This window comes from Prunus dulcis, chromosome 7, assembly GCF_902201215.1.
Source record: "Prunus dulcis chromosome 7, ALMONDv2, whole genome shotgun sequence".
In the NCBI taxonomy this organism is placed as follows: domain Eukaryota; kingdom Viridiplantae; phylum Streptophyta; class Magnoliopsida; order Rosales; family Rosaceae; genus Prunus; species Prunus dulcis.
The window spans coordinates 3045701-3057973 of NC_047656.1; the positions used below are offsets into that span (position 1 = coordinate 3045701).

The 12273-nt window shown below is 37.4% G+C and overlaps 1 protein-coding gene across 6 annotated transcripts; it reads left to right on the forward strand.

Moving 5' to 3' along the window:
* The first annotated feature begins 247 nt into the window (after positions 1–247).
* LOC117633684 lies at positions 248–12197 on the forward strand. 6 transcript variants are annotated; one of them, XM_034367390.1, is made up of 15 exons: positions 248–506; positions 609–1127; positions 1223–1257; positions 1349–1427; positions 1560–1638; positions 3749–3832; positions 3930–4081; positions 5852–5908; positions 6299–6458; positions 8895–9150; positions 10612–10725; positions 10874–10999; positions 11096–11147; positions 11524–11694; positions 11779–12197. In XM_034367390.1, the coding sequence occupies exons 2-14, from the start codon at positions 765–767 to the stop codon at positions 11674–11676; spliced, it is 1710 nt and encodes a 569-aa protein (XP_034223281.1). In that variant the 5' UTR covers positions 248–506; positions 609–764; the 3' UTR covers positions 11677–11694; positions 11779–12197. The 6 variants fall into 6 exon arrangements, with proteins under 6 accessions (XP_034223281.1, XP_034223279.1, XP_034223276.1 ...); XM_034367388.1 differs by having other exon boundaries at positions 248–510; positions 11524–12197; XM_034367385.1 differs by having other exon boundaries at positions 11524–12197.
* The last annotated feature ends 76 nt before the right edge of the window (positions 12198–12273 follow it).

Genomic DNA, 12273 nt, shown 5'->3' on the forward strand with positions numbered 1-12273 from the left:
TTTTTTTTTTCCCACTCGGCCTAGCCAAAGTGAATAATTTTTTACACCTCTCTACCAAAGTGGAGAATTAATAATAATAATCATTATTAACTTCGGTAGAAAAGGTCAGGTAGTTTAAGAAAAAATATCTAGGCACCCACCCATCTGGTCTTGGGCCTTAAGTCATCAAATATCCCCCCGTCGGCCCAAAGGAAATAAACGAAGCCCTTGGCTCTGTGTCTGTGTCTGTAGGCCAATCCTCCTACTTTCTTTGCAGCCCTTGTCCAAAGCAAACATACATCGAGTCTTCTTCCTCAAATTTCAAAACAGGGCACTCCAAGATCGACAAAACTGGTGCTACCTGCGGCGAATTCCTGGGCTACGCCTGAAACCTCTGTGCTTCCACTGAATTGCGCACTCACACCCAATCATTGAAGCTTTCTGCTTGGATTTGCGATTGTCTGTCTGCATATAACAAGTACCCGTGCTTGCCTTTTCATTCATACGATATCACATGTGGGTTTTATGTATGTATGTATGTATGTATGTATTTATTTATTTATTTTAATGTATGTATGCAAGTGCCTGTGAAGATGATATGTTCTAAAGCAGTACACTTTTTGGTGCAGGTGCAGCAGACAGATACACCATAGTGGAGTGGGGGCTTGTTTTGTTAAATAAATTATTTGTTCAATTGGGATTTTGGTTTCGAATTTGTCATAAATAATTTGGGTTTTATTTTATTTGACTCATTCATTCCGAGTCTGACTAAATTATTGCAAAATATGGAGGATTCTCAAAATGAGCCACTGCCTCCAGGCGTTCAGTCGTTGCAACCTCATCAAGGCTTCTTCTACCCTCATATGATGAGTTCACAAGCCCAGTATAGTAATTTCACTACAACTGCTCCTCAATCTTTCCACCAAACACTTACACACCCGCATGATGGCTCATCACAGAATGCTGATATCACTCAAGAAGCTAACTCATCAATTCATAATGCATCTGATATTCATCTTGTCAATGAAAAGCACAACCTCGCACATTCTCATGGTGCTCTCCCTGCACCCACCAGAAGCTCCAGACTACATGTTGAAAATGCTAGCGAAATTGAAACTGCTGCGCAAAATGTGGTGTTGCATGAACAAGTACTTACGACTCTTTATTGTTTTTGTTTCCCCTTTTCATGTTTTCATTTCTTTATTGAACTTATGTGATTATTTTCTTTTTGTCTGCCTAATAGGAAATTTCTACCCAAAATATCATACGTAGTCAAAGGTTTGTTTTTATTTGCTTTCACTAAAATCTTCTCTTCATGATGGATATGTAAATCATTTTAAGTTTGATATTTTGTTTTTTGCAATTTTAGAGAAGCAAGAGGTGTGGATGAGTCTTCTAAGGATAATGTAGATGTCTTCTCGGAACGCCTTGATCCCAGCGCTCTAAAGGTGTGTAATTTGAATCAGTTTTTCTTTTTTCTTGTTGCCATATCAACTTTATAGGTAGGCTCACTGAGTATATCATCTCCTATTCTGAAATTATTATCAGTTTGTGCATTCTGCTTATCGGTGCTGCTACAGGACCATCTACTGAAGATGACCACGGAACATCGAGCTCAAATGGCTTCAAAACGTGGGAAGTCTACCCTTGCTGGAGAAGGTTGGTAGAAAGTATCTTCTTTGTGATTGGCATGTACTGTTATTCCCTTCTCAAAACCGTGATACCCAGTTTCAAAGCATTGGAAGTTTGGCCTCCCAGTACAATGGTTGTCGTTCCTTCTTTCTCCTTTACTGTTGGGCCTTTTTTCTTCTGTTACTTCTGTGGTCAACTCTTTTGAACATAATGTTCTTGTCAAACAAAATTTCTTTACTAAAACAAGAGGAGTGTCTAACAAGGAATAAACAACCTCTTAATGAAAACAGGGAACATTATGACATCAGTGAAATGAAATGTTATATATTTGAAGCTTCTGTGAGGAAAATGAAAAACAGTATGGAATGCACAGGGGTGGGGCTATTTTGAATATGCCACAAGAGACTGTTCCTTTGTTTGTCAATCCAAGTAGTTATCTCCCTCCTGATTTATTAACAGCTTCTATTTTTTCATCATTCAACTCAATGGAAGAGTTACGAACTAGCTCTTAGTCTAGTGGTGTTTCTCTTTCCAATGTTGGAAGAAGTCCCAAGTTTGAATTCCCTGTCCCCTGTTAATAAAAAGAATAACGCGGTGAAGGAGTTTCTTTTCACAATAAAGTAGGATTCGAGTCATTGTAGCTTCCTTTAAGACGTAGTGCATCTGGAATTGATGCATGACTTGAAGTTGCCTTTTATAATAAACTAGGATTCAAATTGTTGATTCCCTTAAATGGATCAACGCGAGAGGTGAGAAGGACAGATTGAGACGGGAGATAGGTAGAATAAATCACTCACAGAAGACAGAAGATATATGTGTTCACCCAATTTAGGCTACGCCTGCAGGGTTAAAGACTTCTCATTATGATAATGTAGTGTTTATGTATTACAAGAAGTTGGCTTAAGCATAAGAGACATGATTAAATACTCAGATTCTATAGGTGAGAGAGGGTCCTTCCCATTTGTTATGGGGTTTCTTGGGAGACCAATCGTGGCCTAAACAAAACGCATTGTAGCTTCCATTAAGCAGCAGTCCTCACTCTGAAAATTGTCTTTTAAAAGACGGCCTTGATTTAAAGTTGGCATAATCTGGATGGGGAATACAAAACAAGGATACTTCTTTTTTTCTTTGCAAGAAAGAAGCTTGGGAAGGATTCCAAAATTTTGTGGCACATTTTCCTCATTTCTAGAAGCTTCCAAAACTTTTTTCTTCTTATAATAAACAAGAAAGAACCTTTGGCAGATTTGACAAATCCCACGGATGAGCTGACTCAAATTTGTATGTAAAGCCTGAGAATTCCATGGAAGCTTCTGGAAATGAGAAAAATGAATGAACTAGTGATTTTTGAGGCCTTGGTTTTTCTCTGACAGGATGTTGTCTGTATGCGGCTGAATATATGGTGGGTAATACAGCTAAGTGATATTGCAGACCCAAAGAAGAAGCATAGGCGTACTAAATAAGGAATTGGAAGCAAGCATAGGCACCTTTAGTCAAGATGTGTAGAAAAGCCCAACAATATTCTATATATAAGCTTACCTAGAATTGTCATCATTAAAGTTTCCATGCAATTTCCAAGAAAACATTTATCGGTATCCTAATGCTCACTTTAAAAATAAATAAAAAAGGTTTAAGTTACAGTGATGGAATGTGATTTAACAATCAGCGTGTATGTTTATCTGAAATGTAGGAGAAAGTTACTTTTTTGAACTGGGAGAAGAAAGCTTGATTTGGCTCTTTTACAATTAATAAAACCTTGGTAAAAAATTAAAAATAGATACGAGAAGTTTGCCTGACTAGAATTACATGTCGTGTGGAAAACTTCAAATGTTTTAGGAATCCAGTTTATTCATGTTAATCCAGTTCATTTTTGGCTCAGTATGCTCATAGTGGTCAGGCAAAATTTATTGGTGTGGTTGGAAACCATGTGAAGATAATTGCTTACAGGAAAGAGGAAATTGTTCTACCAAATGAAATATTCGCTCGACTGAGACAACCATAATTGTAGTTGTTATATGTTGTTTCTATGGATCATGTTTAATGTCATTTGCCATATTTGATATGCGAATTACTCAACAAAATAACTAGTCTTGCGTTCTGAGTTAATCTGAACAATGCTCATCTGCTGATTTCATACTAGGTAACATAGAAATCGGTAATGGGTATGGTGTACCAGGAGGAGGTGCTTATTACGGTGCTCCAGGACCTAATGTTACTACACCTAGTAAGCCTAATTGACAAAACTGAAGAATATTTTTCATTGTCATTTTCTCTGAATTGTCTACTGTAGAAATTGAGCATTTTCTTGTTTGTTTTCCTAGGAAATCTGGGAGTTGGAAATAGTGAGATGGGTCAGAAGAATTTTGAGTCTGACAATGAACAGAAGTCTCCAGCTAAAGAATTGCCAGAGTATCTTAAGCAAAAGTTGAGAAATAGGGGCATTCTTAAAGACGACTCAAGCAAAAGCAATCTTGTAAGTTTTTGCTATGGAAATAATTTGCCCCTACCAACGCTTTTAGCTTCTCTCTCACCTCACTGTCGAACTTGTTTTACATTGTTTTGAGAACCAAATCTTATTTTGAAGCTATGTTCTTCAATCTATTTGTGCAAGTTTAGGATGGAGTTTTTGAAAATGCTCTTCTCTTGTTGGTTGATTCGATATCCAAGTCCCATTCCTTTGTATGAGAAAGAATGTGTTGAGGCTCATATGTGTTGTGTCCTAGGTTGGTCTCAATGAGTGTCAACGGTTCTCTAGTCATTGGGAGTGATCACGAAAGTGACATATGGTGTTAGACTGAACTTGGTACTAGTGTTTTCAAAGGTGTTAACTAGGAGCTGGCATCAAGGCAAGGCAGAGGCAAAATGCCCCAGACATCCATCTGTTGAGATAAATGCTCAAAAGGCGTAAGCATTGCTCGGTAGTGTGTGGCTTTTGCATAATAGCATAAGAGGCAGATGCCACTTAGGCAGACTCATATATCCCCTTTCTTCATTGAACCCACAACAACCCACTGCTTTGGGAGGCTTATGCCTCGTCTTGCAAGTGCCAAAACACCTTGCATTACGCCTTGGCCTTCGAAAACACTGCTTGGTACCATTATGTGGGTTCAGGAGCACTTCTGATGCAGGACGCGTAGGACCTAAATTTATTAGCTTCCTAATATTTTTGTTAGTTTCCTAGATTCTCCAGTTTTCCAAATTCTAGTAGGATTTCTACTTTTCCAGATTTCCAGATTTCTAGTTTTAAGTTTCCTATTTTATTTAGGATTTCTGTTTAAGCAAGTGTTTTTTTATCCTATTATGTCTAGGTTTTAGTTTGCTATAAATAACCCCATATAGTTCTTTAAAATTCAGATTTGGATATTGAGTAAACCTTCTCTTAAGACTATGTGATTTCTGTCCTTCTCGGTTCTCTGATTTCGGTCCTTTCTTTCGTCCCTTCGATCTATAGTTTCGTCTCCTCAAACTCCGATATTCTTCTTGTTCTACTGTTCTGCCCTTTCTTTCATCTTTTCAATCTATATTTTCGTCTCTTCGATCTCTTATATTCTTCTATATTCTATTGTTTGAGTGCTTAATCTAATACCTACAGGCTGTACTATATCAACTTCACTATAAGTTTGGCCTTGACAAGGACGAGAGGGTTGTGAGTGAGGATGTTCTGAAGCTAATATTTTGTGCATTGTGCAAGTATGTTAAATTTCAAGTTCGTTGTTTATTAGGTTGATCTAGAGGGAGTACAAGGAAGTTTTTTACAAGGAACCCCATTGTTGACTAATTCTATTGGGGGTATTATACTGATATAGCAAGCTCATTTCCCTAGGTTGTGATATGGCAAGCTGACTAATTCTTGTTTTAGTTTATTTCTCCAGTCTTCTTTTTTAATCCATGGGTAACTTAAGTTTGTCCTCAAGTTATCGTATTTTCTCTTTTGAATATATAATTTCTCTTTTTATTGATTGGAAAGACAGTTTCTCCTATTTTATTTATTGCTCTTTTCTTATAAACCTCCTAGGTACAAGAAGATTGTGTCCCCTTTTAGTTTTCTTAATGAATTTTTTTGTACACTATTGGTTATTTTCATAAATATTACACTGCTTATGAAAAAGAAAATAAGTTTTGGAGTTCTGAAATATCTTTAACTTCTATTGTGGACTACTCAACTTATGACATTGGACTTCCTCCGTTTGTTATTCTCAGTTGATCTCTTTTCCTTTGATTAACCTGTAACTTTCAATTTCAGAAGTTGAAAAGTAGTTCAACTCAACAGACGGAATATGGGAAATTGCCTCCTGGATGGGTGCGTATCAGTTGTGAGATATAATTGTATTTTTATTTTATTTTTTTATTAGGTATTTTTTTCTCCTAGCTGCTGGATAGAATTGTTGTGCAAAGACCATATCATGGAAAATATAGTTGAAATTTGTTTCATTTAACAAAAACAATGACATGTTCCTATGAGTCATCACTGAAGACTAAAGAAAGCAAACAAGTTACAAATAAGATAAGCTCATTCTTGTTAGCTAAAAGTGCACATGATATGCTAGCGTACAAGGGCTCACATATACGCACATAAATAGAACGAGGCCATAATTTAAATTTCTGAAATTAGTAAAATTGTAGTCTATTTAAAATGTCATGTTGTGTTCTTTCATGCTGCTATTACCCTAATACTTGTATTACTTTTTAGGTGGAGGCAAAAGACCCTGCAAGTGGTGTGTTGTATTATTACAATGAGGTCAGTGGCAAGAGTCAATGGGAAAAGCCTGCTGAGACATCTTCTGTTACACCACTTCCATCACCTGTATCTCTTCCAAAAGATTGGGTGGAGGCTTTGGATGGAACAACAGGTATGCGTGCCAAATATGTTCTATGTGTATTCTGAGAGAAGTACACCAACATCCCAGGGATTTCACGAAGTCACTGGTATCCACTGTGGATGTGTAGATAGCACTTTAGTCTTAGTAAATTACACTTGGCTCTCTTGTTTCAGTTTCCATTCGTAAATGACCGTCGATGACAAAAAAGTAGTAAGACCTTAATGAAAAATGAAAAAAAAAAGAGGATAAATTTGTTTATATTGATATAGTATTATATATTGTGAGATTCTTTCTGTAGGACGTTAAAGGACGGATGCATGAATAACATATCGATAACATATCAGTAACGTGTCAATAGATTATTGATATGCCAATAACATGTTAAACATATGTATGGACCAGTTATTGACATGTTATTGATATTTTAGCGATACATTATTAATATGTTATTGACATGGACGTCCAAAATTCCTGCAGAGAGCCGCACTATATATATACAATTATTCTCTCATCTGGATGTCTGCATGTTATTATTGTGCGGATGCCATTGTAAACGGGGAGGGCTAGTAGAAAATACATGGCGTCTGTGCGATAATAATGTCTGGATGTCCGCAGAGGAAAATTTGTGTGTGTGTGTGTGTGTGTATATATATATATATATATATATAGAGAGAGAGAGAGAGAGAGAGAGAGAGAGAGAGAGATGGAGGATTTATAAAACAGTACACTCTGTGCCACTCTCTTTCACATATTCTTCAGATATATTTCCTATATCCTTCAAATAGTAAATGATGCTTGAGATTCTTGAAGAAAAGAAAAAATAAGAGTCAGCTCAAGAGAGAGAGAGAGATTTTCTATATCCTTCAGATAGTAAATGATAGAGATTCTTGAAGAAAAGAAAAAATAAGAGTCAGCGAGAGAGAGAGAGAGAGAGAGAGAGAGAGAGAGAGAGAGATTCTATATCCTTCAGATAGTAAATGATGCTTGTGATTCTTGAAGAAAAGAAAAAATAAGAGGCAGTTCAAAGTTCAGAACAAAAGCAGGAGAAAAAAAGAAAGGTGAAGAACTATAGAAAAAGGACATGTTCTTCCATGGAATGAGAGCTGAGATTATTCACACGATCACCCTCCAACAAAAGATAACAGTTCCAAGGACAAGAAGGTGGTTACTCTTTAGTAGTTGTTATCTTTCGTTGGTGGGGGGGTGCCTTCTTGTTGGGAATTATAAAGGGGCAGTTACTTTCTGGTGGTCCGCAGTCTTGGTTCTTGTGTTTGGAAAGGAATAAAATGTTCTGTGAAGGTAAGGAAGGGGTGAAGTTACTTTGCGATAGAACCAAATATTTAGCGCCTCTTCATTTTAAAGATTTTGAAGATGAATCCTTTGTGTTATTCTTCTTGGTTAGGGAGAGCTTTGATCTAATAGTGATTTGCATTTATGTTTCTGGGTGACATATATGGTTTGAACTTGGTCAGACATCAGGTTTGTCTCACTTGTATAATTTCCTTTATTAGTAAAATTTGTTTCTTATTAAATTAAACATTGGGTAAAGGAAAAATATTCAATTTGGTCTCAGGATGCAATGATAATTGGGTTTAGTAGCAGGACCACCGACTTCTGGTGGGGCAGCAAAGATTGGGCAGTGGTCTTAGGTGATCCAAGAATTTCCCCTCTTGGCTTGGGCTGATGTGGTTTTGAGAAATGCAATTGACGATGGTTGGAGTTTTGAGTGGCTTGGGCTTCTGTGGTTTTGACAAATGCAATTGATTATGGTTGGAGTTTTGAACATCTAAGGTTGAGAAAAAGGGGTTGTGCAAATAATGGTTTGAGATGGTGGAGAGGATTTTGATTCAGGCATGGCTGGTAATGGTAGTGGAAGTTGAGATTGAGATTGGGCTTGAGGATGGGAGCGATAATCATAGCCTTCTTATATGCGTATTTTACGTCTATCACAGTATATATGATTCGTTTTACTAAAGTCATGAAGTGATCATTGTCGAGTAATTACTGCAGAATCCCCTGTTTTTGGAGTTAAGAACCCACATTTTGCAGTTATCCAAGGAAATATGTCATTCCCATACAGTCGTTGACATGGGTTAAACTGACAAGGCGATCATTGTATGAGAATCAGGTAGCCAGTCTTGTTTCTGGAAATTGCAAACCAAGTCCCAGACAAAGTAGAGCCATGTCTCACTTACCACTTTGAAGAACAGATATCCACTTCTGCTTTAGGGAGGTTGATGTGATGTGTTGTATGTTTCTTTTGATAGGTGTGGGAATATTTTGCCAATAAAGTTCCAGGGAGAGCTGCCCACGAACCTAAATAGTATATACATTTTTCATGAAGATGTGGTAGTGAAACATAACCAGACTACACAGACAAAATTTAATTGATAAGTAAAGTTGTTTGCATTCTGTTTCTTTTTTCTTTTCTTCTCAAACTTAGAACTTTCATATTTTCATGCACAGGTCACAAGTATTACTACAATACAAAGACACATGTGTCACAATGGAAACACCCTAACTCATCAGAGCAGGTTGCACTTGCATCTCAACATTTTGACAGCTTGGCTTCTAGAAATCCTGCTAATGTTTATTGGGATGGCCAATCAGCCGAGGTACAAGCAGAGAAGGATGAATCATCCAAAACAAAGAGATGCACGGGTTGCGGTGGATGGGGACTAGGCCTTGTTCAGATGTGGGGTTACTGCAATCATTGCACAAGGTAAGATGGCTCCCTTGTTCACAAGATACCTGTTGGGGTTCAGGAGAAATAACCCCCATACCTGAGGGAGTGCTGGTGGAACTGATCCATAGTTAAATAACATGTGCCAAAAATGTTCTATACTTTCCCCCAAGCTAGGAAAGAGATGTCCACCAACCACTGGTTGATTCATGAATACTGAAGTAACGACAAACCAATTCAATTTTTTTAAAACATATACAACTTTGATTCATTTTATTAATAAGAAAAAGAGTTCCAACAAAGGGAACAAGGTGTCTCCAAAAAACATAAAATACATCAACAAGAATAAATTTTAAAATAAAAATAAAAACTAACTAAAATACGTGGCTACAATCTCTCAATAAGAATTAGTATAAAAAGACCAATTCCTTAACTCTTAAGGAACGGAAACCCAAAAGGAGGCTCATAATCAAACTCTGTCCCCAAAATTATTGACCTTCTCACACCTTGCACCCTAAAAAATTCTCCTATTCCTCTCCATCCAACTATTTCCCACAAATCATATCTCCCCAACACCAATCACCTCGTCCTACCTCTAAATTAACCTTTTATATAGTAAAGTGTTACAAGAAGCTGGAATCTCCCTACTCAAATTGATCTCCCTAAACGTTCTTATCCACAAAGAATATAGAACCAGAAAATGGAGCAATAAAGGTTTCAAACCTTCAGCATCCTTTCTTCATATGACACACCACTAAGGAGATAGGCAAACTACAATAAGGTCTCCACCTCCGCTCCATGTCACAAGTATTCATCCTCCCATTAGCAATAAGTCAAGCTAAAGCCTGGGGCATAAGTGGTTCTTTATCCTTCAAAACTGCATGAGTGTGGATACTTCTCGCCAGCAAACCCTAGTGAGCAGAAGCTGGAAGATAAGTGGGTGAAGAGGCACTGGCAGCTAGAGAGAGGTGGCAGAGGGGTGGTTTCTAGAGATACTTTTTTCTTTTACATATTGAGGCTTTGATACCAAATTAAATTTGGCGTAAGTGGATTTGCATATTAACATGTCTCAGTGTGGATTAAAAAACAAAAAGTACATTACCTTTCCCCAATGTGAGACCAAGTGTATTTACTTTACTGACCAAGTGTATATATGGCACGTGGTGAACGTATTTTGTTCTGAACTTCCAATTTTCTATAGAAGCATGTCATGTTTTACATGTTTAGTACTGAAGTTTCGTGTGTCAGTGTTCAATATACGGTAAATCTACTTGTAATAAGTTGACAATGGCTTTAATAGACAAGAGTTTTAAAGCATTGCAGATGCAAATCTCTCCTCTCTCTTTCTCTCTCTCTCTCTCTCTCTCTCTCTCTCTCTCTCTCTCTCTCTCTCTCTCTCTCTCTCTATCTCTCTCTCGGAGTTGTGGTTCTCAATATATACAAATTTGTGTGCATGATTGCGTTGATACTTGTTTTTCTGGATTATTTTATCACTTGCAGAGTTCTTCATCTTCCACAAAGCCAGTACTTGATGACTAGTATGCATAATCATCACCAGACCCCAGATCCTGTAGATATTAAAAGAGAATCCGACAGAAAGGCCCCCACACAGAGGTACCTGTCTTTCATGGAGCTAGGTTTTCTTAAGTAACTGCTTGCTTTTAACTACGAAGTCATAAGTGTCCATAGAACCTTAAATGCAGTGAAGTTGTCTTGGACTGCTGTTATATGTAAGAGATGTGATTTTACTTTCGGTTTTTAGGTCCAATTGGAAACCTCCAATGGGAAAGGGAAATAAAAAGGAAAGTAAGAAACGTTCTTACTCTGAGGATGAGGAATTGGATCCTATGGACCCCAGCTCATATTCAGATGCTCCCCGTGGTGGCTGGTATGTTCCACAAACTTGATTGATCATTTTAGAGTGATGTTTTATTTTGTTTCCTCCTTTTAATATTTGAAAATTTTATCTGCTGCTTATTTTCAGGGTTGTAGGCCTTAAAGGAGTGCAGCCACGAGCTGCTGATACCACTGCCACAGTAAACTCAATACTTTTGCCTCAATAAATTTGTCTCATTATCTTGTTATAATGGGCCAGTAAATATATATATGAACTTTAGCTCAATGGTTTACAAAGATAAAATAGGAAAAACAGAAAATTGTTTATTACCTTGGATATTTCACAAGTGATGCAACCTGGATGATACACCTCCATGCATGGGAATATTGTCCATGTTTGTATATCTACTGATACTTGAAATTGTCAACAACATCAGAATGTGATGCTTCCTTTCTCTCCTAGTGATGCACATAAATATTTTCCTGTTGCATGTTGATTTTACCATTTGAAATGAACTATATTTGAAACGCTGTCATGCTTTAATTAGATGATGTTATGTTTCTGGTATATTTCAGGGTCCTCTCTTCCAACAGCGTCCTTACCCATCACCAGGTGCCGTCTTGAGAAAGAATGCTGAAGTTGCTTCACAGACCAAGAAATCAAGCTCACATTTTGCACCTATATCCAAAAGAGGGGACGGGAGTGATGGACTTGGTGATGCAGACTGAGAAATTTGAGCAATTTTGGTCTGTTTTGCATATCAGATTACAGGTGTATGTATGTATTCTTTTCGTTATCTACAGCGCCAGATGACCCATTAATTTATGTAGCTGCTTGCTGCTGCCATACTAAGCTGGATTGCATAACTAGACAATGACAAGCACAGACCTTGGAGTAATGATGCCCATCTTTGAAGTCATGTCAAGGGAAGACTGTCTCGTTGGGGTCGGAAAATGCTGCTTAATTGCAAGCCTGTATACATTCAAAGATGAAAAAAGAACTTAGCTGTATTCGTCTCTTCTATTCATCTCATAGTAGTACCAGTAGGGTTTTAAAGTTCAAAGGTCTTCCTGTGATCCCAATTAGAATGAATATGTAAAGCAATGGTTGAGAGCACTATCGTTATACATAATTGAAGCATTTTTTATGTCATGAGGTTGAGGGCATTGAAATGGTCTAGTGTTAGCAGCATTGAGAATAATGCATGCCACTTTCCTGCAAGTTTTGGTATATGTGTTTTGCCGTTAAATGTTACCCTGTAACATAGATACTGCAAAGTATGCGGAATCGAGTGGATTTTTTTATCATCTTGAATGTCGTTGAAA